Source organism: Cyprinus carpio, chromosome B21, assembly GCF_018340385.1.
Source record: "Cyprinus carpio isolate SPL01 chromosome B21, ASM1834038v1, whole genome shotgun sequence".
Taxonomy (NCBI): Eukaryota; Metazoa; Chordata; class Actinopteri; order Cypriniformes; family Cyprinidae; genus Cyprinus; species Cyprinus carpio.
In genome coordinates this window covers 13,501,543-13,523,156 of record NC_056617.1, presented here as the reverse complement: position 1 = coordinate 13,523,156, position 21,614 = coordinate 13,501,543, and the positions used below count along the sequence as shown (strand labels likewise).

The following is a 21,614-nucleotide window of genomic DNA, read 5'->3' as shown; positions in this document are numbered from 1 at the left end:
AAATGGTTACCAGTTTCAATATGAACATTTTTCAATAACAAGCAACTGCATGTCCATTCTTAAAGGTAGGGTAAGTGATTTCAGAAAGACTATCAAAAGTAATCTAGCTTTAAAAGCAAGATCCCACCTTCCCTGCATAAATACTCTGCAAAGCTACACCTCCTCTAAAGCACATGAACGCACTCAGACAGACTAGAAGCAAATCAGTGACGTGATAATAGAAGGCATTGGTGAAGGATTGAATGCAAAGTTGTCAGATTACCTAATGTCTCATTCACCGGTGAGAAAACATTACAGTACAAAGCTCATAGTATTACAATAATAATGCCTTTTCTCACTCATTCTGAAATAGAATGCACTGATGATGTATCAAGTCAGCACGAACAGGGTCCGCAGTGGTATGCAAATGAATACATTGACAGGTAGTTAGGACAGGCAATCGTAATGTTCGGACCGAACAATATGATTGGTCGAACATTTTATGGTCCTGCACCTTCCACAAATTATATAAAGACATAAATACATTTAGACCACAATTTGTTGACTGCTATCGGGATGAGAAGAGACTTTCAACCATTATAACAAAAATGTTTTAACTAAATCACCTACCCTGCCTTTAATTCTACATAACAAAAATTAGACACCGCTTTCTCCATTTTCCACCCTCATATACAACCTAAAAAGTATTACAACAGCCAACTCAATTTATTGAGTATCCAAACAAACATTTTAAGTAATCTTAGTTTAACAGCATGCACTGTTACGTACTTGTCTCCTTTGCGTCGCTGCTCCAGTGATATGGTAAAGATGGCATGTGAGCGAGATGAGGCTGCATTCATGGCTGTTGAGCCCACTGTTCGTGCAGAGTTTCCCAACTCAAGACAACCCACCATCTCATGAGCAGTAAACACTTCCTTTTCTGTCAGCCCAACAATCTACACAATGAAAACAAAAAGACATAAGCGGTCATAGAGGGTATGTGAAATTTAAGGTAGTCAGAGCCGAAGGCTTGTGGACAGTACTCCCAAGAGACTGTGCAGTTGTGATGGATGGGAGTACATGAAAGTGTTAGACTCTAGTTGGCCGGAAACTTTTATTCTTAATTCTAACAATGCCTGAGAACATAATATGGCTTAGTAGGATTATCAAAAACAAAGACTGCATTGTAATTTTATAATAAATATGTAATCAGATTTACTGAATTGTGATCTTTTCATGTAAACCTCTCATGATAACAGCGTTTAAATGTTTTGGAGCGGTTTGCAGTACATGCTTCTCCACACAAATTCCATCTCTGCAAGCACTGTGAGCTTGAGTAGCTTATAACGTAGCTTATAATGTAAATTTGAAAAACCAACAAGAGCCAAACATCTTCCCAAGTTTGTAAAACCAATGGTTCCTAAAATCTGTCAACAAAAGAGAAGTTTTCCAGTGTATATTTTAGCTTTTTTTGTTTGTTTTAAATTATGTAATTCAAAATCATTATTATTAAATAATTTAGTTCAATTGTAGTATTATAGTGATTAAAAAAATATATATATATTAACAGTGAAAATTTAAAACAAAAATTTATTAAAGAGCAGGTCATATGGGTTTTTGAAAAATATATATTTTGCAGTTAATAATGTAGCTATCCTTTAATGAAAATAATCTGCAAAGTTGTTAATCAAAAAAAGTGCATGATAAATAAAGATATTGTCTCTCAAAAGAGAGAGTGGGTTCTGAATCGCCTTAACGAGTCGTTATATTTTGGAATCTTTTGCCTGTTACAGGTATACGTCACTGGGTAACACATTTGCATAATTCCCTCCTGCCCGTGAAATACGACCAGAGTCTGACCTGCCCACAAAACTTCCGCTATTAGTGCGTTTACATTATATTGAGAAGACGCAGTGTTCAAGGATACCACAGAAATACAATTTAAACCTTTTGTTCATTTTATCAAGGACTGCTTCTCTAATCTAGGCTTTTATGTTCATTGGCTTCTAATCTTCTTTCTTAATTTGGACTAACAAGCTCTCTGAACCACAACCTGTAAGTACGATTGATACGTTGTGTACATTTTCAATTGAGTGGTCCAAAAAAGTGCTAACGTGACGTATACCTAGTGCAGCTTTAGGTTTCCAGGTAAAGCACAATATTGCGGTCTTACTGAAGTAGTTCTGATAATTCACTGTGAACCCACTATTTCCTAAGAATGTGTCGATAATTGTATACTGATGTTGTTCTAATTAATTAGTTTAATAATAAAAAAATGTAGTGTAGCCCATAGACTTGATAATCATTGTGAAATTGTTCTTTATTGTGCTGCACGGGCAATTATAGGTTTAATGCGGGAGAGACAAGCGAGTTATAAGGCTGGTGCTCCTGTGATACAGCTGCTCTGTGTTCTGATTAAAAGATAAGACACAGCGTCTTTTGTCTGTCGTTCTTCAAACATAACAGTAGACATATTTTGGTTTACAAACTGTATTGTTTCATCAGTTAGTCACGTTAGCACTTGGCTAATATATCCACCAAGTGTTCACAGTTTAGCAGTTAAACTTTAGGTGTGGCCACGATTCACTTGCATAAGTGTTTTTGTATTTTATGTCATTATTATAAGAACGGACTGGACCTCTATATTGTTTTATGTAAAGGTGCTTTGCCAATGGCAGTGATGGCTAACTGGCTCAAGGACTCTCCGTGCCAATCACAACAGGCTTGTCCAGCTGACAAATCAGAGCAGAGTAGGCTTGAGGAAGGGGGGGGGTTTGCTCCGAACTCGCTTGGAACAAATCATTTCCTAATCATTGGCAAATGGCTCTAATAATAAATGTATATTCTGAGAGAATTACCATGTTTTCTGACCTTAGATGCATTTAAACCAGTTGTAGGGCACTCCAACAAAATATTAGGACACTTTAAAATACCATATGACCTGCTCTTTAAATGTGTTTCCCCACTAGTTAAATGTGTTTATTCTGCTCTTTTTAGTTAAATAATGAACATACATTTTAATGCCCGTAAAAAACAATTATGATTGGTAAAGTTTCTCAAGTCACCATCCATTGGCAGGTGTGGCAAAGTAGTGGTAGTTTTAGGCCCTGGGTAGCATCATCAGCAATTGTAACACCAGGTACTTTTAATGGGCACCTTTTATGACACTTTTTACAAGTTGTAATATAAGTCTTAGGTGTCCCCAGAATGTTGTAGCATTTGTACCTATCAGACACACAACTATTTGTTATATTTAACAAATATTCCTCAGCACCCCCTCACTCAACTATTGGCACTTTTCAACAACTCGGCTCGGGTTTCCACTACAGTTAAGCATTGCTTTAGAGTGGGCAGGATTATTCATGTCGTTATAGCTGTGCCACCTCTACTGCCGCAACTCATGAAAAACATTTTAATTCCGCGTCGCTCCAAGCTCTCGCTGGTTCCACTCCTCTGCTATCAATGAGAGGAACATCTGTACTTCCTCAACAGACAACAAAACGGCCACTTTTCAGTTGTTAAAAAATGGTGTGCTCGTTCAAAACAGTTGTGTTCGATCCTTCACTGGCTGTATCTAGCGGTTCTGTTGTATTTGTGTCACAAGTTCAGGTAGTGACGATTCTCTCCAGCCAATCTGTGATCAGCAGAGTTTACGTGTCACGTTCTGGTAATGGTACAGTTAACTTGGAACCTCAACCGAGGTGGTACTAAAAAAAGTACCAGGTACTGTACCCAGTGAAAAACCCCTCAGAAAGTCTATGGACCCTTCCCCCGAAATGCATCTAACCCCTCAGAAAGGCAGAACAGGACTGTGGTTCCATGCCATCCAATGCAGATAACATACTGTTTTTGTATATTGTTTTTTGTGTTGTATACGGTTTTATACATGCTTATGATAAAACCACTCGCTCATGTAACCTTGAGAAGCAGAAAGGAGAGATAATGAGTCTGAGGGAGGCAAGATTTAATAAACTTCATTCTCAGCCATCAGAGTCAGATCTCAGACATCAGATCTCAGACATCATAGGAAACCCTCTGTGAAACCTATGAAATTTCACTAGCCTATAGCAGCGAAAAACACATTTTTCTGTCCTGTAGAACTATCTAAAAAAATAAATATTTATATGCAAAAGATTCCTTCTGACTAGTATTAGAAAATGTGCATATCACACCAGCCCTCAGGTCTTAACACTGGCTTCCAGTTACATTTAGGATTGATTTTAAAGTAGTATTATTTGATTATAAATCCCTCAATGGCTTACACTGCAGATGTGCTCACTGAATATAAACCTAACAGATCATTTGGAACATCAGTAATTAATACCAAGGTTTCACTCAAAACAAGGGGAGCTGCTTTTAGCTATTATGCCACACATAGTTGGAACCGGCTTTCAGAAGAGATCAGATGTGCTCCCACAGTAGCCACATTCAAATCCAGACTCAAAACCTCTAAACTGTATTTTGCTTAATTATGCTGAAAATCCCTCTATGAGTTTTCTCATAGGGTTAAAACCAGTACAGTCTAGGGGTTGCACAGACTAATCGACTAGTTGACTTCAGTGCTCTGACATTGACGCTTTAAGCTTGACGTCGACTAGTCGCTGGTCCTATAGAGGGCGCAACAGGATAATATATCTTTGAAGGACTTCCACATTTACGTTCCATTTCCAAACAGTTAAAATGACAAATAAATGTATACTCCGAAAGCTCCACAAGACGTGTGATTATATTACTGGATGCTCGAAATTGAATGGGAGAATGCACATTCTAAACAACTTATTGTACAGGTAAGTTAATCGCAGTTCTAATCTAATGGGCTGCTGCACTGTAATGCACACACATAAGCCACACACAGTAGCTCATACTTCACGTGTAGATTGTGCGCGCACAGAATCATTCAGCATGGAAATGTACTGCCAACGCTGTTCTGTGATTTCTCAATAAAATAGCTTAAAAACTGTAAAGTTCAAGCATAAAGGGGAAGTCGTGGCCTAATGGTTAGAGAGTCGGACTTGCAATCTAAGGGTTGTGAGTTCGAGTCTCAGGCCGGCAGGAATTGTAGGTGGGGGAGTGAATGTACAGCGCTCTCTCCACCCTCAATACCACGACTGAGGTGCCCTTGAGCAAGGCACCGAACTCCCAACTGCTCCCCGGGCGCCGCAGCATAAATGACTGCCCACTGCTCCGGGTGTGTGTTCACGGTATGTGTGCACTTTGGATGGGTTAAAAAAGCAGAGCACGAATTCCGAGTATGGGTTACCATACTTGGCTGTATGTCACGTCACTTCACTTCTTACATTTCTTAACTAAATCCAACAGCATAACTACTACTAGAGAGATGCTGCCATGTAGAATTAATTCACACACATCGCTCTCACTAATGCATTCATATAAATGTAAACCCAGTGTAAATGTACTGTGCTACTTTAGCTATATCTGATTTAGAACGAGCAGAAATCTGTGAGAAATAAAACGACCCAAAGGCAAAAGAACTGATATAAATTAGCTGTTATAGGAGCAATAGCCATGTGGGCAGCGCTGTGTCAAATGCCATAGCTGTGCACGAGGGGTTTATCACAGCTCCAGACTTATTTGTTCATTAATGATGTCATCAGTGACTAGTTGACTTCGACTCGACTTTCTTCACATTAAAGTTGACTTAAAAAAAAGTTTAAGTTTATGTTCATACTTTAAAACCACTTTGTGGCTCTGCAGGGTTCTAGGTAAGGCTGGGTGATATGGCCAGAAAAAGAATAGCACAAAGCTTTCATAGTAATACAGAAATTCATCACGATAAATGACAAAACTTTATTAAGCTTAAAGGTGGATTTTTGCTCTTGATTAAAGTCTCAGAAACCAGACCGTTATTGAGATTTTATCATCAGACTACTCTATCATAAGAACTAGGGCTGGTAAGTGATTAAAAACTTTTAATCTAATTAATTACATGATCTAATTAATTACAAGAAAGTACTCCCACAAGATCATTTAAAGTCACTGTGTAAAGCATCAAACAGACATTACAAAAAGTAGCTTCAGCAAGAAATATTTTGTTTGATAAAATTTATTACAAAAACTTTTTTGGACTATGAGGGTGAGTAAATTACACAACTGTCATTTTTGGATGGGTGAACTATACCTTAATTATTTTATACATTTTATTATTATTATTAGCATGAAAATATAAAATGATCTCTTTAATGAAATGATACTGTAAATAATAAACTTAACCCTCTGAAGTCGATTAATGCGTATACGCGTTTTGAGGCATTCTCTCCTGATAACCCCAAAAAGAACTTAAATTACACTTTCAGTTTTGATCGTACAGATAAGAGCAATACATCAATCGAATTTGTAAAGGGTCTACTTTTTTTTGTATACAGACATAATAACAACAAAACTTTGTGCACTTATAAAATAAAGATAACAAACAAGGTGTGCTGTCTGCAGCCTTTGTCTGCACTGATCTTCATTTACAAACGTGTCATTAAAATGAACTGTAACTCAATGAATACTCAACGAAGAGACATGAGAGAGATATCTATAGAAAGCCTGACATGTCTACTTTTAAACTAAACAAGTGCTGCCAAAAACAAATATTCTGTGATAAAGTAATCCATATGAAAACTACGTGATGTCCGTTTTTCACGTCTCCCTTCATTATCTTCTAATGCGACCACGCCCCCGCGCTGAACACGCTATTCAGATTCTAATGTTTCACTGAAGCGCGCGGCTTGAATACACCCACACAACAGTAGACAAAGCAGCGAGACTGTTCTTCAAGTTTTTTTTTATTTTACTGTTTGCTTCGCGATGAGAGGAATAAGACAATTCACCCCAAAAAGATGTGATGTCGTTGAGGATTTGAGATTTGGATTTCCTCAGAAAAAAAAGAATGAAGCACTTTATTCAGCAGAGATCATAAACATGAGTAAGTCTCTTTTTATTTATATACTTGTACTAGTTTTCACATAACGTGTAAACATTTTACTAGTTAGACTTTTTCCAAACTATAATTCCTGACTAAATGTATAATCAATTGAAATATTATGAAGTTTCAATAACAATATACACTACTATACCATTCAAAAGCTTGATGTAAATAATATAAATGTAACAAATAAATGTAACTGTCACAAATGTAACAAACAATGCTGTTCTTTCAATTTATCCCCCCTAAAAAGCTGAAAAAAATATTCTCAGCTCTTTTCAACAATAATAATAATAATAATAATAATAATAATAAATGTTTTTGTAGAATACGATTGTTAAAAGGATTTCTGAAGGATTGTGTGACTGGAGTAATGATGCTAAAAATTCAGTTTGAAAGTCAGCTTTGATTTTTCCTAATACACTGTTTAACTGCACTCACAAGTGAATATTAAATTATGTTGTGGGATAATTAAATATATTCTAAATAAACTACAAACATTTGTACAATACATACATTTGTCCTCACAGTCTTTCTTGTAACTCTTCCTTTCTCAGTGACACAGCTGACTGAATGGCTCATTATGCAGCTCATTATGTGGGTCTTTGTCTTCTCAGGTGTGAATCACAATGATATTCATGATAGTTGATGCCTACTCGCATATGAATTTTACCAACAAAAAGTGTCTTAGAAAATTTAAATCAATATATTGTTTTCTGTAAGTGAGTAACAAGATGATTTTCACATCATTTAGAAAAAAAAAATTCTAGGCTACAAGCTCCAGTTCTCAAAAAGTCCCGGGAACCAATGTTCTGTATGTGTTTTATTGCCTTATTCAAGTGATTTAACATTTTTAGTTTTTCACTAACCACGCTTAACATTTTTTTTCTTCTCAAAAACACAATCATGTACATACATGCTGCTCACATATTATTATAGCCCAGTTTGTGCTGTATACAGTGAGCTTAGACTTTAGCCATTTAGATATTTATAAGAAACGGAAAAACCCCAAATGTCAGGGCAAGACAAAACTTCTCCAGGCCCCAAAAATACCCGTAGACTCCAGAGGGTTAAAGCTGCAAATTCTTTTATTAACGTCAACTGCATCTGTAATAATTCTCTGATACTTACAATTGAAAATCTAGGCATGGCATAATTTACACATTTATTAGGCAGAATATTAGCGAGAGTAGGTTTCTCCATTATATGAGATATTATGACGTAAGCATGCTCCGGCCCAAAAAGTTTAGTGCAAGTGTGAGTGCAGGCCAGTGGGTGAGTGGGGAGGGGGGATAATTGCACTTGGGCTTGGTTCAAGGCAACCGTGCCTAGTGAGTACACTCTAAATTGAATCCAAAATATAAAACTAATTACCCCTTGGTTAACTGTTAGTTGGTGAAACTAGTCTCATAAGACACTGTCTTAACATCGAGACTAAGTTTATGCAACTGGCCCCTGAACAAATAACATGTCTGCCACTTTCGTACTGACCAACTGAGGGAAAAAAATGCTACCAATTGTGATTGAATCTGTTGATCGCTTGGCTCATATCACATCAAACCATGAAAATTATTATTGTTATATTTCGTTCTCAGAATGTTAATGTTAACAATATCAGCACTGCATGACTACATGTATTTAGTGTGTATTAGTGTTACGTGTAGACTACTAGCAACTACTGGTGAATCTCCAGCTGTCACTGATGATTGTCGTATGGACCTTTCTAGATTACAATCTGCCATCAAAATGATAAATTTAATTATTCCAGCTGCTGTGAGAAAAGCACATGCGATATAGCCTGCTATCTGGGACTCCTTTGTTTTATAGATGTGACATAGATGCAAAGGTGAATGATGACCTGCTTGTATTTCCTGCGAAAACCTACCAGTACCTCTAATATTAGAAAACATTATTACCAGCTTACTGTTATAAATTGATAAATATTTTTTTTTGTCTCTTAGAAATAAACATAAGGCTACTACTACTGTCAACTCAAGCTACTAACAAATGTGCATTATCAAAAACAGTAACATCTTTATATAATTATACAATAATTTAATTATACAAAAATTTAAATTTTAAATAAAATTAACCATTTATTAAAACAAACCATCATTTTACAGGTAATAATAAAAAAAACAAAAAGTAGCATTTAAAACCACATTTATAGCAACTCAATACCATGGTAAAAATGTAAGTATATGGTTTCTAGGTAATAATATTAACAACAGTACATTTAGTATGAATGCACAAACACTATAACGTAATTACAAAAATTACTGTAATAATATTCCATTACTCTTAATACATTTATTTTTTCTACATTAATAATATAATAAAATTAAATATGAATGTCCCACATTTCTGCCACAATACCATGGTGCAGGTAGTGTTACTACAGTAAATCCCTGGTAAATTATTGCTATTTGTATATTGAAAAGTGTTTCTCTGGTTTGTCAGCGCTGGTTTATCTGGCTTTAACCTAGTTGTGTCCCCGACTAAGGGTTAACATAGTCGAATCAGAATTGTCAAAAAGTTCTATACAAATTTTGAATGGAATATAGACTATATAGAAAGCATGCAAAGAGCACTGCCTTTATAATCACTAAAAAGCTGTCCCTTGTCTTCATCGTCATCTCAAACTTGAGTATGTTCTTCTGCTGGGTTCCAGCTCATATGGATTTTTCTGGTAATGAGAAAGCAGATATCACTGCAAAAGAAGCACTCAAACTGAATATGTACAAGTGTGAAATTCATTTTTGTGATGTCAAACCTGTGATAAACTCTTATATTAATGATATGGTAGATGGAATGGGATAAATGCCATGAAAATAAGTTATATGAAACAAATCCTAGTGTAAGGTTTTTTTTATTTTAATTGATTTTTTTTACTAATTTTAAATCTAGGTATGTCCAAGTTGTTTTTACAAGGTGTCTTTTAGGTCATACAAGACTTATTTATGGATATATATTAAAAGGTGAAGCACCACCATCATGCCTTACTTGCCAAACTAAAATGACTGTGAAACACATTTTATTGGATTGTACTGTTTTTAATGTAAATAGACAACGGTCTTATTCAGAGGTGTGTCTAACTGATTTATTTAAAAATGTATCACCTGAATGTATTTTAGAATTTTTGTCTAGTGTACATCTGAAATGTCTTTTATAACCTTTTGTTAATTATATACCTTGTATAATTTATTCATAGATCGGCATGAAAATAGTGTGATGCTAGCATGGCATTAAAAAGTGAATAAATAAATCATCGTGATCTCTTTAAGTTTTGTAAGTTTTGCAAGATCAGTTTTGCCAATATGTTTATATCTCAAGCTTTTATGTGGGTGCTTAGCCATTCCTGAGCACCCATGGGATCGGTGCCTATGTTCACAGCATACAACAATCAAATTAGGATCGGTTGAAATGTTTTGAAATCCCTTCTACCCTACCTGATCAAAGAAACAAAATCCAGTCTTTTACTTTGTCTGTGTAAGTCTTATTAAAGATTTAAATCCCTTCCGCCAAAATGCTCTGTTGGTCATGGATTATAGAAAGTGAAACTTAAATCTGTTGGATTGATTCATGCACGTTGGCTCAGTAGTTAGCACTGTTGTCTCACAGCAAGAAGGTGCCTGTTTTGAGCCCCGGCCTGTGTCAGTATGGGTTTACTTCGGGTACTCCGGTTTCCTCCCACAGCCGAAAGACATGCAGGTTAGGTGAACTGAAGATTCTAAATTGTCCCCCCCAACTTATGTGTAGACAGACTTGTGAATGGATTATCTAGTTCTCACCATGAATATAGCCATAGATGCTGGAATGGCATTAAGAAGAAATTAAAAAACTGACATTCACGCAAATCAACAATATATTAAAAGCTGCTTTCTTTTCAGACTTTATTTAAAGCATTATCATAATAGACTATATATTAACTTATTGGGAGAAAACTGGTAGTTGTATGTGAAATCCGACTTGGAGCACCCCCATATAGCCAAAATGGCATGATCATAAGAGTTCTGTGAATATTCGACTGTGAGATTGGTAGTCAAATCAGGCTCTTGCAATCGAAGCATCGAATCTTCAAATATTTGTTCACCCCTACTTTAAACTAGATTAAATCATTGAGACTTTTGCCTTCTTTGCTGAATTCAGGCTCTTTACACTGGATCCCACAGTGCTCTATAGTGGTCGCTTGATTGAGATTCATCAAAGTGTAAATGCATCTGGTCAGTAAGCTTGTGCTGCGCTGGTGTTTGAACTTTGAGCCGAGTGGATAAATGGTCTGTGTGGTGCGGTTGAAATGAGCAGCACTGTTTCGTTCAACTTATGGAGCATTAAAATCATATCGAGCATTTATCAATCTCTTCTTAACGTTTCATCAAGGAAAGCAATATTGCAATAATTGGTTATCATTTATAGTCCTGCCCTACATTTGAGTTTGGCACAGAGTTCTCTGATACATGTGTCTCTGTGATTTTTAAACTAGTTTAAACGGCAGGTAAAACACCACTGACTTTGTCAACAACAGTGACATGGAAAACAGGAGAATTGTTCAGTCTCAGTGATCCAGTTTAGAAGGGTTTTTGAGTCGCAAATAATTTGCCATGGAATTATAGCATGGAATTATAGTAGTCACTGTAACCATGGCATTCACATTAATTTTTTTTTTGTTGTTAATTTAAACAAATGCATTAATGGAGTAATCTAATATAATTTCAGTATTTTTTTTTAAGAGATAACAGTTGTTTTGCATTTGAATTGTACTGAATGTTTTCAGGCTATTGCTTTTCATAACAAATGCCATAAAAACAATATAGACACTTTTTAACATGGAAGCAAGGTGCAGTGTAGGATTTTATCTATGGTTAACATGATCTAAATACAATGGAACCAAGTGATTTTAATTTTAAACGGTCAGTTATAGCTATGGCTATAACTGAATATGGGCATGTAGATCTGCTCAGGTCAGGAGTCTTATCAAACATGTGAAGTTTGGGACAGATTGGACATTGTATGTCTGAGTTATAGCAACTTCCTTCCTCATGGCAAAACATCGAAATTTGTCAGGCTGCCACGGACACGCCCTTTAACAAAAACTCAACATCTTCACAATTTAACATCGCAAAGGCCTTTAGATTACCCTGACAAAGTTTGGTGATGATCTGAATAAATCTCTAGGAGGAGTTCGTTAAAGTACAACCCCTGAAAATGGCAAAAACGACAAATTTTGCAGAGAAAATACAAATTATCTGACTTCCTGTTGTGATTTGAATTTCATACCAAGAGACTTTTTTTGTAGGTATTGGGGTGTTACATGTGTGTACCGATTTTTGTACATGTACGGGAAACTTAGCTTGAGGCGCACTCCGTTGAAAGTGTATAGGTGGCGCTATTGTGGCATTTTGCCACAACCGATGGAATATTGGCCATCAGATGTGTTCAGGCCAGGACTCTTATCAAGCGTGAAGTTTGGGCAAGATCTGACATTTTATGCCTGAGTTACAATGACCTTTATTCCCATGGCGAGACATCGAATGATTTGTCACGGCGCCATGGACACGCCCTTTAACAAAAACTCAAGATCTTCACAATTCACTATCACAAAGGCCTTTAGATAAGACTGACCAAAAACATGTTGACTTCATTAAATTTCTTGGAGTAGTTCATTGCAGCATAAACATGACACATCCTGTTGCCAGCAGGTGGCGCTATAACTATAACTGAATATGGGAATGTAGATCTGTTCAGGTCAGGAGTCTTATCAAACATGTGAAGTTTGGGGCAGATTGGACATTGTATGTCTGAGTTATGGCAACTTCAATTGGTGTGTTACATGTGTGTACCATTTTCGTACATGTACGTGAAATGTAGCTCAAGGTGCACACCGTTGAACATGTACAGGTGGCGCTGTCGAGCCATTTTGCCACACCCACTTTTGAAAACCATACCATACCTAAAGTTTCACCAGTTCTGACATGTGTTCAAAGTTTTGTGACTTTGAGAAAGTTTCAGAAAAATAATAATAATAATAATAATAATAATAATAATAATAATAATAAACGAAGCAGATACAAGAGGGTCCTCGCACCACCGGTGTTCGGGCCCTAATAATAATGAACAGAGCAGATACAATAGGGTCCTCACACCATCGGTGCTCAGGCCCTAATAATCCTTAGGGAAACAAGAGGGCCCTGCGCCCATTGGCCCAAATTAAAGCTGCAAGCAGTGATGAACAGGCCCTCGCACCCGGGCTCACCGCCAGCGGGTGGCTTTAGTGAAACAGCGAACGGCAAGAAATATGCGCTTAAAATGGTAATTATAAGAGGAATTTCAAAGTCATTTATGTGTGCCAATCTTCTTGCTGCCAGCTGGAGGCGCTATAACTATAACTGGATTTTGGCAAGCAGATTTCTTCAGTCCAGCACTTTTATCAAGCATATGAAATTTAGTGCAGATTGAACATGGAATGTTTGAGTTAGTATAAAGCATGACTCTTTCCAAATATTTTGAAGATTGGTGAACATTGGACATTGCATGTTTAAGTTAGTGTTAGCTAAAACTAACCCCCTCACTTTTGACAAAAGGTGGCGCTATAGAGTGCCTCCTCCATGCCCTTTCATGTGCTTTTTCCATTGTCTAGCCTATCATTAATACTGATATGTGTTTTGAGTTTCATGTAATTCTGAGCATGTTATCTGCTTCAAAACCACCAGAACAGAATATTCAAGACTGACACGTTGCCATGGCAACACTATATTAGATATCAATATCCCCACAACAGATTTACATCGGCCGTGTTTTGTCATTATTCTGATGAAGTTTGAAGCAAATTGAGTGAAAATAAGATGCTGAATTCAAAACATTTTGAAAATGACACTTCCTGCTGCCAGTTGGTGGCGCTATAACTTTGACTCCTAATAGTCACATCTATGCGATCGGCATCATACATCGAACAATCCGATGAAGTTTGATCTAAATCAGGCAATGTATGTGGATGTTATTAGACATTTTTCTCGTTTTTTGCCCTAATTTCAACGCCTCGCCACGGACAAACCGTTTGAGATATCAAAAATCCCCTGGCAATTTTTCATCCCCAATGTCTTGAGATCATGTTCACAGAGTTTCGTGGAGAACGGATGGAAAACCTCAGAGGAGTATTTCAAATTCCAGAGCATGCGTTTTTTAAACAGCCCTGAATAGCTCACTTCCTGTTGCCATTTGTCATAGAGCACGAAAGTTGTTCGGCTCAATGAGATCTATAAGTATACAGAGTTTCATATAAATACATGCAAGTATGTGTGAGATATGGTTCAAGATTTCTGACTGTGCTCCAGGGGGCGCCGTAGAGCCCCTGTGCCAAGCCCGGGTCCCAGCCTCTGCAGCTTCCTGATGGCCGCAGGTTCCAATGTGTGTGCCAAGTTTCAAGTTTTTGAGGATTTTTAAGGCCACAAAAAATTAAAGCTGAAGCAGCGATTAACGGGCCCCGCACCCGGGCTCACCACCACCCGGTGGCCCATAGGAGATCATGGTGAACCGTTGGACATATGCTTTTAAAATGGTAAATATTTGTGCCACATTTCCTCTTGCCAACAGGTGGCGCTATGATTATATCTGAATATCGGCATTTAAATGTCTTCAGACCAGGACTTTTACCAAACATGCAAAGTTTCGGGCAGATCAGACATTGCATGTTTAAGTTAGTTTAAAACAAGTAATTTCCTGTTGCCAGAAGGTGGCGCTAAGACTATAAATAAATATTGGCCTAAAGATGAGTTCAGGCCAGGACCCATATCAAACACATGAACTTTGGGCAGACCGGATATTGCATGTTTAAGTTAGTTTAAAACAAGTAATTTCCGTCACCAGCAGGTGGCAGTATGATCATAAACTGAAATATTGGCCTTAAGATCTGTTTTGAGACCAGGAATCTTATCAAAAATGTGAAGTTTAGGGCAGATCAGACATTTCATTTTTAAATTTTTTGTTTGTTAGTTTAAAATAAGTAATTTCCTGTTTTTTTTTTTTTTTTTGCCCAGATGTGGCGCTATAAATTATTTCCTGATTGAATATTGGTCTATAGATGTGTTCAGGCCAGGACTCTTATAAAACGTGTCAAGTTTGGGGCAGATTAGGCATTGTATGCATGAGTTACAACAACTTCCTGTTTCATAGTATTAATAGCATCCTTTAGCACATAGTAAGTGTTTCTAGCATGTTTGAGAATATTTCTATTATGATTAGCACACAATGGAATATTGTACTGTGTTGCTAATAGTGCATAAGTGTAAAACATGTCACTTCCTGTTGCCAGTAGGTGGCGCTATAACTGTAAGCAAATATGAGCATGTAGATATCTTCAGGCCAGGACTCTAATCAAACTTGTGAAGTTTGAGGCAGATTGGACATTGCATGCACAAGTTACAGTAATGTTCTGCAACACTGCATTAATAGCATACTTTAACACTGAGCTAAGTGTTGCTAGCATGGTTTAACATGCTTCTAGAATTTTGCCAGCCTAGTTAACACTTGTTGATGCTTTTTATTATTTTGCAAGCAGTCCATAACAGTGTTACACATGACACTTCATGTTGCCAGCAAGTGGCGCTATGACTATAACCAAATATTGGCATGTTGATGTGTTCAAGCCAGGATTCTTATAAAATGTGTGAAGTTTGGGGAAGATTGGGCATTGTATGCATGAGTTACAACAACTTCCTCTTTGATAGTATAATAGCATGCTTTAGCTCTTAGTAGGTGTTGCTAGCATGTTTGAGAATATTTCTAGCATGTCTAGCACACAATGGCATATTTTACTGTGTTGCTAATAGTGCATACCAGTGTAAAAGATGTCACTTCCTGTTGCCAGTGGGTGGCACTATATCTAAAACCAAATTTGAGCATGTACATGTCTTCAGGCCAGGACTCTAATCACACTTGTCCAATTTGGGGCAGATTGGACATTGCTTACCTGAGTTACAAAAACTTCCTTTTTCACTGCATTAGAAGCATGCTTTAGCACTTAGCTAAGTGTTGCTAGCATGTATTAGTATGTTTCTAACATGTTGCCAGTGTATTTAGCAAATGCTGACACTTTTTAATATGGTCCTAGGAGTCCATAACAGTGTTAACCATGTCACTTCCTGTTACCAGTAGGTGGCGCTATAACTATAACAAAATATGAACATGAAGATCTCTTCAGGCCAAGACTCTAATCAAACATGTGAAGTTTGAGGCGGATTGGACATTGTATGCACGAGTCAGTTATGTTCTGCTACACTGCAATAATAGCATGCTTTAACACTTAGCTACATGTTGCTAGCATGTTTTAGCATGGTTCTAGAATTTTGCTAGCCTATTTAACACTTGTTGATGCATTTTATTATGTTGCTAGGGGTCCATAATGGTGCTAAACATGTCACTTCCTGTTGCCAGCAGGTGGCGCTATGACTATTATCGAATAAGGGCATGTAGGTGTGTTCAGGACAGGACTCTTATCAAACTTGTTTAATTTGGGTCAGATTGCACACTGCATGCCTGAGTTACAGTAACTTCCTGTTTCACTGTATTAATAGCATACTTTAGCAGTTAGCTAACTGCTGCTATTTGCTAGCATGTTTTAGTAAGTTTCTAGCATGTTGCCAGTGTATTAAGTTTGGGGCAGATTGGACATTGCTTGCCTGAGTTACAACAACTTCCTGTTTAATAGTATTAATAGCATGCTTTAGCACTTAGTATGTGTTGCTAGCATGTTTTTAACACCATGGTTCTAGAATGTTGCCAGCCTATTAAACACTTGTTGATGCTTTTTATTATTGTTGCTAGGATGTCCATAACAGTGTTAAACATGTCACTTCCTGTTACCAGCAGGTGGCGCTATGACTATAGCTGAATTTGGGCATGTTGATGTGTTCAGGACAGGATTCTTGTCAAACGTTTGAAGTTTGGGGGAGATCGGACATTGCTTGCCGGAGTTACAGCAACTTCATGTTTCACTGCATTAATAGCATGCTTTAGCACTTAGCTAAGTGTTGCTATCATGTTTTAGTATGTTTCTAGCACGTTGGCAGCCTATTTAGCACTTGTTGACACTTTTTAATATGTTCCTAGGAGTCCATAAAAGTGTTAACCATGTCACTTCCTGTTACCAGCAGGTGACGCTATGACTATAACTGAATTGCGGCATGTTGATGTGTTCAGGACAGGACTCTTGTCAAACGTGTGAAGTTTGGGGGAGATCGGACATTGCTTCCCTGAGTTACAACAACTTCCTGTTTCACTGCATTAGTAGCATGCTTTAGCACTTAGCTAAGTGTTGCTAGCATGTTTTAGTATGTTTCTAGCATGTTGGCAGGCTATTTAGCACTTGTTGACACTTTTTAATATGTTCCTAGGAGTCCATAACAGTGTTAACCATGCCACTTCCTGTTACCAGCAGGTGGCGCTATGACTATAACTGAATTTGGGCATGTTGATGTGTTCAGGACATGACTCTTGTCAAACGTGTGAAGTTTGGGGCAGATCGGACATTGCTTGCCATATTTTTATATGAAAACACTAAGAGAAAATATTTTATTGCTTTTCTGTTGTATTAAGGCTCAAATGTCAACCGTACATTGGATTGGTTTCTTCTTTAAATAATAAAAAAAAGTAAAAATATGAATGGTATTATAATGTTTACTAACACTAATATTAAAACAATGGAAAACCCTTAAGATAACCTGTAGAAAGAAAAAAAAACACATCTTAAGCACGCAGAATAACATAAGTGGACTTTGAATGATTAATTGCCGCTTTGTACGATTACATAATTGTGGCATCTGTAATTGTAATCGCGATTACAAATTCGATTAATTGTGCAGCCCTACCTTGTTTTATCTAAAAGTGTTCTTTTCCTTTAAACCTAGCCAAAGAGCCATACCCTATGTGTTGGCTGTGAAACACAGTAGACACAGTAATTATATGCATTTATGGTATAATAACTACATTTTTGTGTAAATGTATGTTCATATTTACCGCAAACAACACACTGTTACTTTAATTCAGTGTGTGCAGCACAGCAAAAAATAGACTCGGTACTGAAATGATCTCTGCACTGCTGCAGATGCACTGCTCCTAAATGCACTGCCAAACCGCAAACGTTTGTGCAGTGTGAACGCTTTAATCCTTTAACATGAACATGAGAATATACAAATGTATGGTTAACAGTGTTTATGTCATAGCACTCCGTCAGAATTTTTTTTATATATATATATATATATATATATATATATATATATATATATATATATATATATATATATATATATATATATAATATATATATATATATATAATATATATATAATTCTTGGCTGAATATTGCTAGCAGGTTTTTAAAAAAAAATTTTTATTACATATGAACACAGCTTGGATTAAATAAAAGTACAGTCAAATTTTATCTCCTGTACAGGCTTTACTGTACAATGACTTATTGTTTTCTAACAAGTTAGATCTAGTAACATCTTACAGTGAGTGAACAGTATATTTTTTAGAACATTTATTAATGTTTGTGAATGTTATTTAATGCAAACCACTTGATCATTCATGTTTGTTCATTGTGCATTAAATAATTTTAACAGACTGAACTTGTGATTTATGTATTGGTATATTTTGAAATTAACCCTAATAAGAATAATTGCCATATAAATATTGTTTATTGTTACGTCATGTTATCTAACAAATGTGATCTTATTGTAAAGTGTTTTTAATATTACATCTATGTTTCCATCTATTTGATATACATTCAATATATGTAATCCTATCTAAAATTATTATAAAAGCAGATTTTATATATACACAAAAATTATATATTATATCTTCAAAAATATAAAATTTCACATTTCCACAATAATCAGTCCATTGCTTTACTTAAAGGTGCAATGTTTAATATTTATAAAGATCTATTGACAGAAATGCAATGTATTTTACATAACTATGTTTTTAGGTGTATAAAGACCTAACTAAATAAACCGTTATGTTTTTACTACCTTAGATTGAGCAATTGAGCATACACTGCGGGTCCCCTTACGTGAAAGTGCTCTACAGAGTGTTTCTCGTCACTTTGTTGTTCTTGTGAATAAAACACTGACACAATTATGAACAAGTACATTAATATTCGCAATAACATTGATTTACTGACGTATCGAAATTGGTACCGAGAACCATTGATATTCACTGGTACCGAATGCTGAAATTTTGGTACCGTGACAAAACTGTGTACGCTGCAAGTGTGCATGAGTGCACGGCCTCCAGGGAAGCGTGTAAGCGTTGAATGGTTTAAACACTGGCAAGAATGAAAGAAAAAATGCAATTCATAAACTTTAGTGACGATGCGACACTGCCTCGATAGTGCAAGTAACAATTCCTGTGTCAATTTTACGCTGGCCCCGGGCAGTCCTTATTGTCGAGTCCTGGTTTCTCATATGCAACAGAAATGACAATGCTTATCATTTAGCAAATTGTTATTGGCACCAGTGCGATGCTTTGACATGCATATGCAGCATTATTTGCATAATGCAAAAACATTATATCGAAATTTAACCATTATAATTGTTATTTTATCAACCATTCCTAATTACGGGTTGTAGAACTCACTTTAATTCCATCTTTTGGATCCTCTCTGATACTGATAATCGGTTTGTCCTTTGATGTGCACAGCAGGTCCAGGATCTCTTCATTGTAAATCTAAGTTTAAAAGAATAACAACACACGAGTTACCAAAAATGAATATTGACTTCATTCTTAAATTACATCCATAAAGGAGACCAAGATGAAGGTACACAAGCATTTATACCTCAAGGTAAGATACAGCCAACAAAAATTCACAGTCTGCACATTTAGACTTTTCCTGAAAGATTCTTCGTATTACTCGTGGGATGACCCCAACTGTGGACTCATTCTCTTGTTCTGATGTGTATGTGCCACCCATAGAGAATGTCTTCCCTGACCCTGTCTGCCCATAGGCCAGAACTGTGGCATTATAACCTGCAAATGCAAAAAATAAGGTTAACCAACCAAAAAAAAAAACCCAAAAAAAAAACACATTTGTGAAATCTCTCAAAATATATTGTTTTACACAAGATTAAGAACAAACCAGGGTTCGCACAGAAACTGCAAAATGAAATTCCAGGACTTTAAGCACTACTTTTTTGATTTTCAAGGACTAAAATCAGAGATCTCACTTATCAAACAATATCATTTATCTTTTAAATTCTAATAAACTAATAAAACAAAATGGTACAAATAAAGTGCAGCACAAAAGCATGCAATGACTGTGGTAACTTTAACATTTGATGTATGATTGACCTGAAGAATGAAAGCAGAATCACACACTTGGGAAATTATGAACTATATCAACACTTATCAACACTATGCACTTAGCTCACAAGATACAGGCTACAGATATACAGAGATACAGACTAATGCTAATATAATGAGCATTAAAATGGAGTTTCTTTGTTAACTATTTAATGCTCCTATAACTTTTTTTACTGTAAAAAAAAAAAAAAACAGGAGGACATAATAGTATTTACTATTTTTACACGCCACAGGCTTTTAAAAAATATGCGTGTTAGATGTACAAATGTATGGTTAGAAAAACAGTTGTTGTTTTTTTTTTTAGTTAGTTGTAATTCTTGGCTAAATATCTAGCAGGTTTTAAAAGCCCTTTAAAATTACATATGAAAACAGTTTGGATTAAATAAAAGTATAGTCAAATTTTATCTCCTATATAGTCTTTACTGTACAATGATTTAATGTTTTCTAACATGAGTTAGATCTAGTAACATCTTACAGTGAGTGAAAAATTTATTTTTTACAACATTCATTAATGTTTGTGAACATTAATACAAACACTTGATCATGTTTGTTCATTGGGCATTAGTGTCTCGGACGACCACCGGACAAGACCACAGGAAACAGATGATTCTTCTGCACAATCTGACTTTGCTGCAGCCTGGAATTTAACTGCTGGTTTCGTCTGGTCAGAGGAGAACTGGCCCCCCAACTGAGCCTGGTTTCTCCCAAGGTTTTTTTCTCCATTCTGTCACTGATGGAGTTTTGGGTTCCTTGCCGCTGTCGCCTCTGGCTTGCTTAGTTGGGGACACTTCATTTACAGTGATATCGTTGACTTGATTGCAAATTATTGCACAGATACTATTTAAACTGAACTGAGCTGCATGATGACATCACTGAATTCAATGATGAACTGCCTTTAACTGTCATTTTGCATTATTGACACTGTTTTTCCTAATTATTGTTGTTCAGTTGCTTTGACGCAATCTTTTTTGTTTAAAGCGCTATATAAATAAAGATGACTTGACTTGACTTGACATTAAATAATTTTAAAGGATTGAACTTGCGATTTATGTATTAGTAATATTTGAAATCAACCCTAAGAAAAATAATTGCCATATAACTATTATTTATTGTTAGGTCATGTTATCTAACAAATAAAATCTTATTGTAAAGTGTTTTTAATATTACAGTTTCCATCTATTTAATATACAAAATATATGTAATGTTATCTTAATTTATTATAAAAGCTGAGCTTTTATATACACAAAAAAATATATTTTCTCTTGTCAAAAATATAAAATTTCACATTTTCACACACACACCACACCTCTATACAAAAATATTATATTCTTCTTCTACAACATCTTTACTA

The 21,614-nt window shown here is 36.1% G+C and overlaps 1 protein-coding gene across 2 annotated transcripts in view; it reads right to left on the bottom strand.

The window, feature by feature from the left end:
* kif4 (kinesin family member 4) overlaps window positions 1-21,614 on the bottom strand; it is a 233,219-nt gene that overhangs the window by 195,073 nt on the left and 16,532 nt on the right. For both annotated transcript variants that reach the window (XM_042748267.1, XM_042748268.1), the window contains exons 4-6: window positions 19,740-19,930; window positions 19,541-19,630; window positions 769-935 (exon numbers count right to left, since the gene is read on the bottom strand). In XM_042748267.1, coding sequence (XP_042604201.1) covers window positions 769-935; window positions 19,541-19,630; window positions 19,740-19,930 — 448 coding nt within the window. The remainder of the gene's footprint in view (window positions 1-768; window positions 936-19,540; window positions 19,631-19,739; window positions 19,931-21,614) is intronic.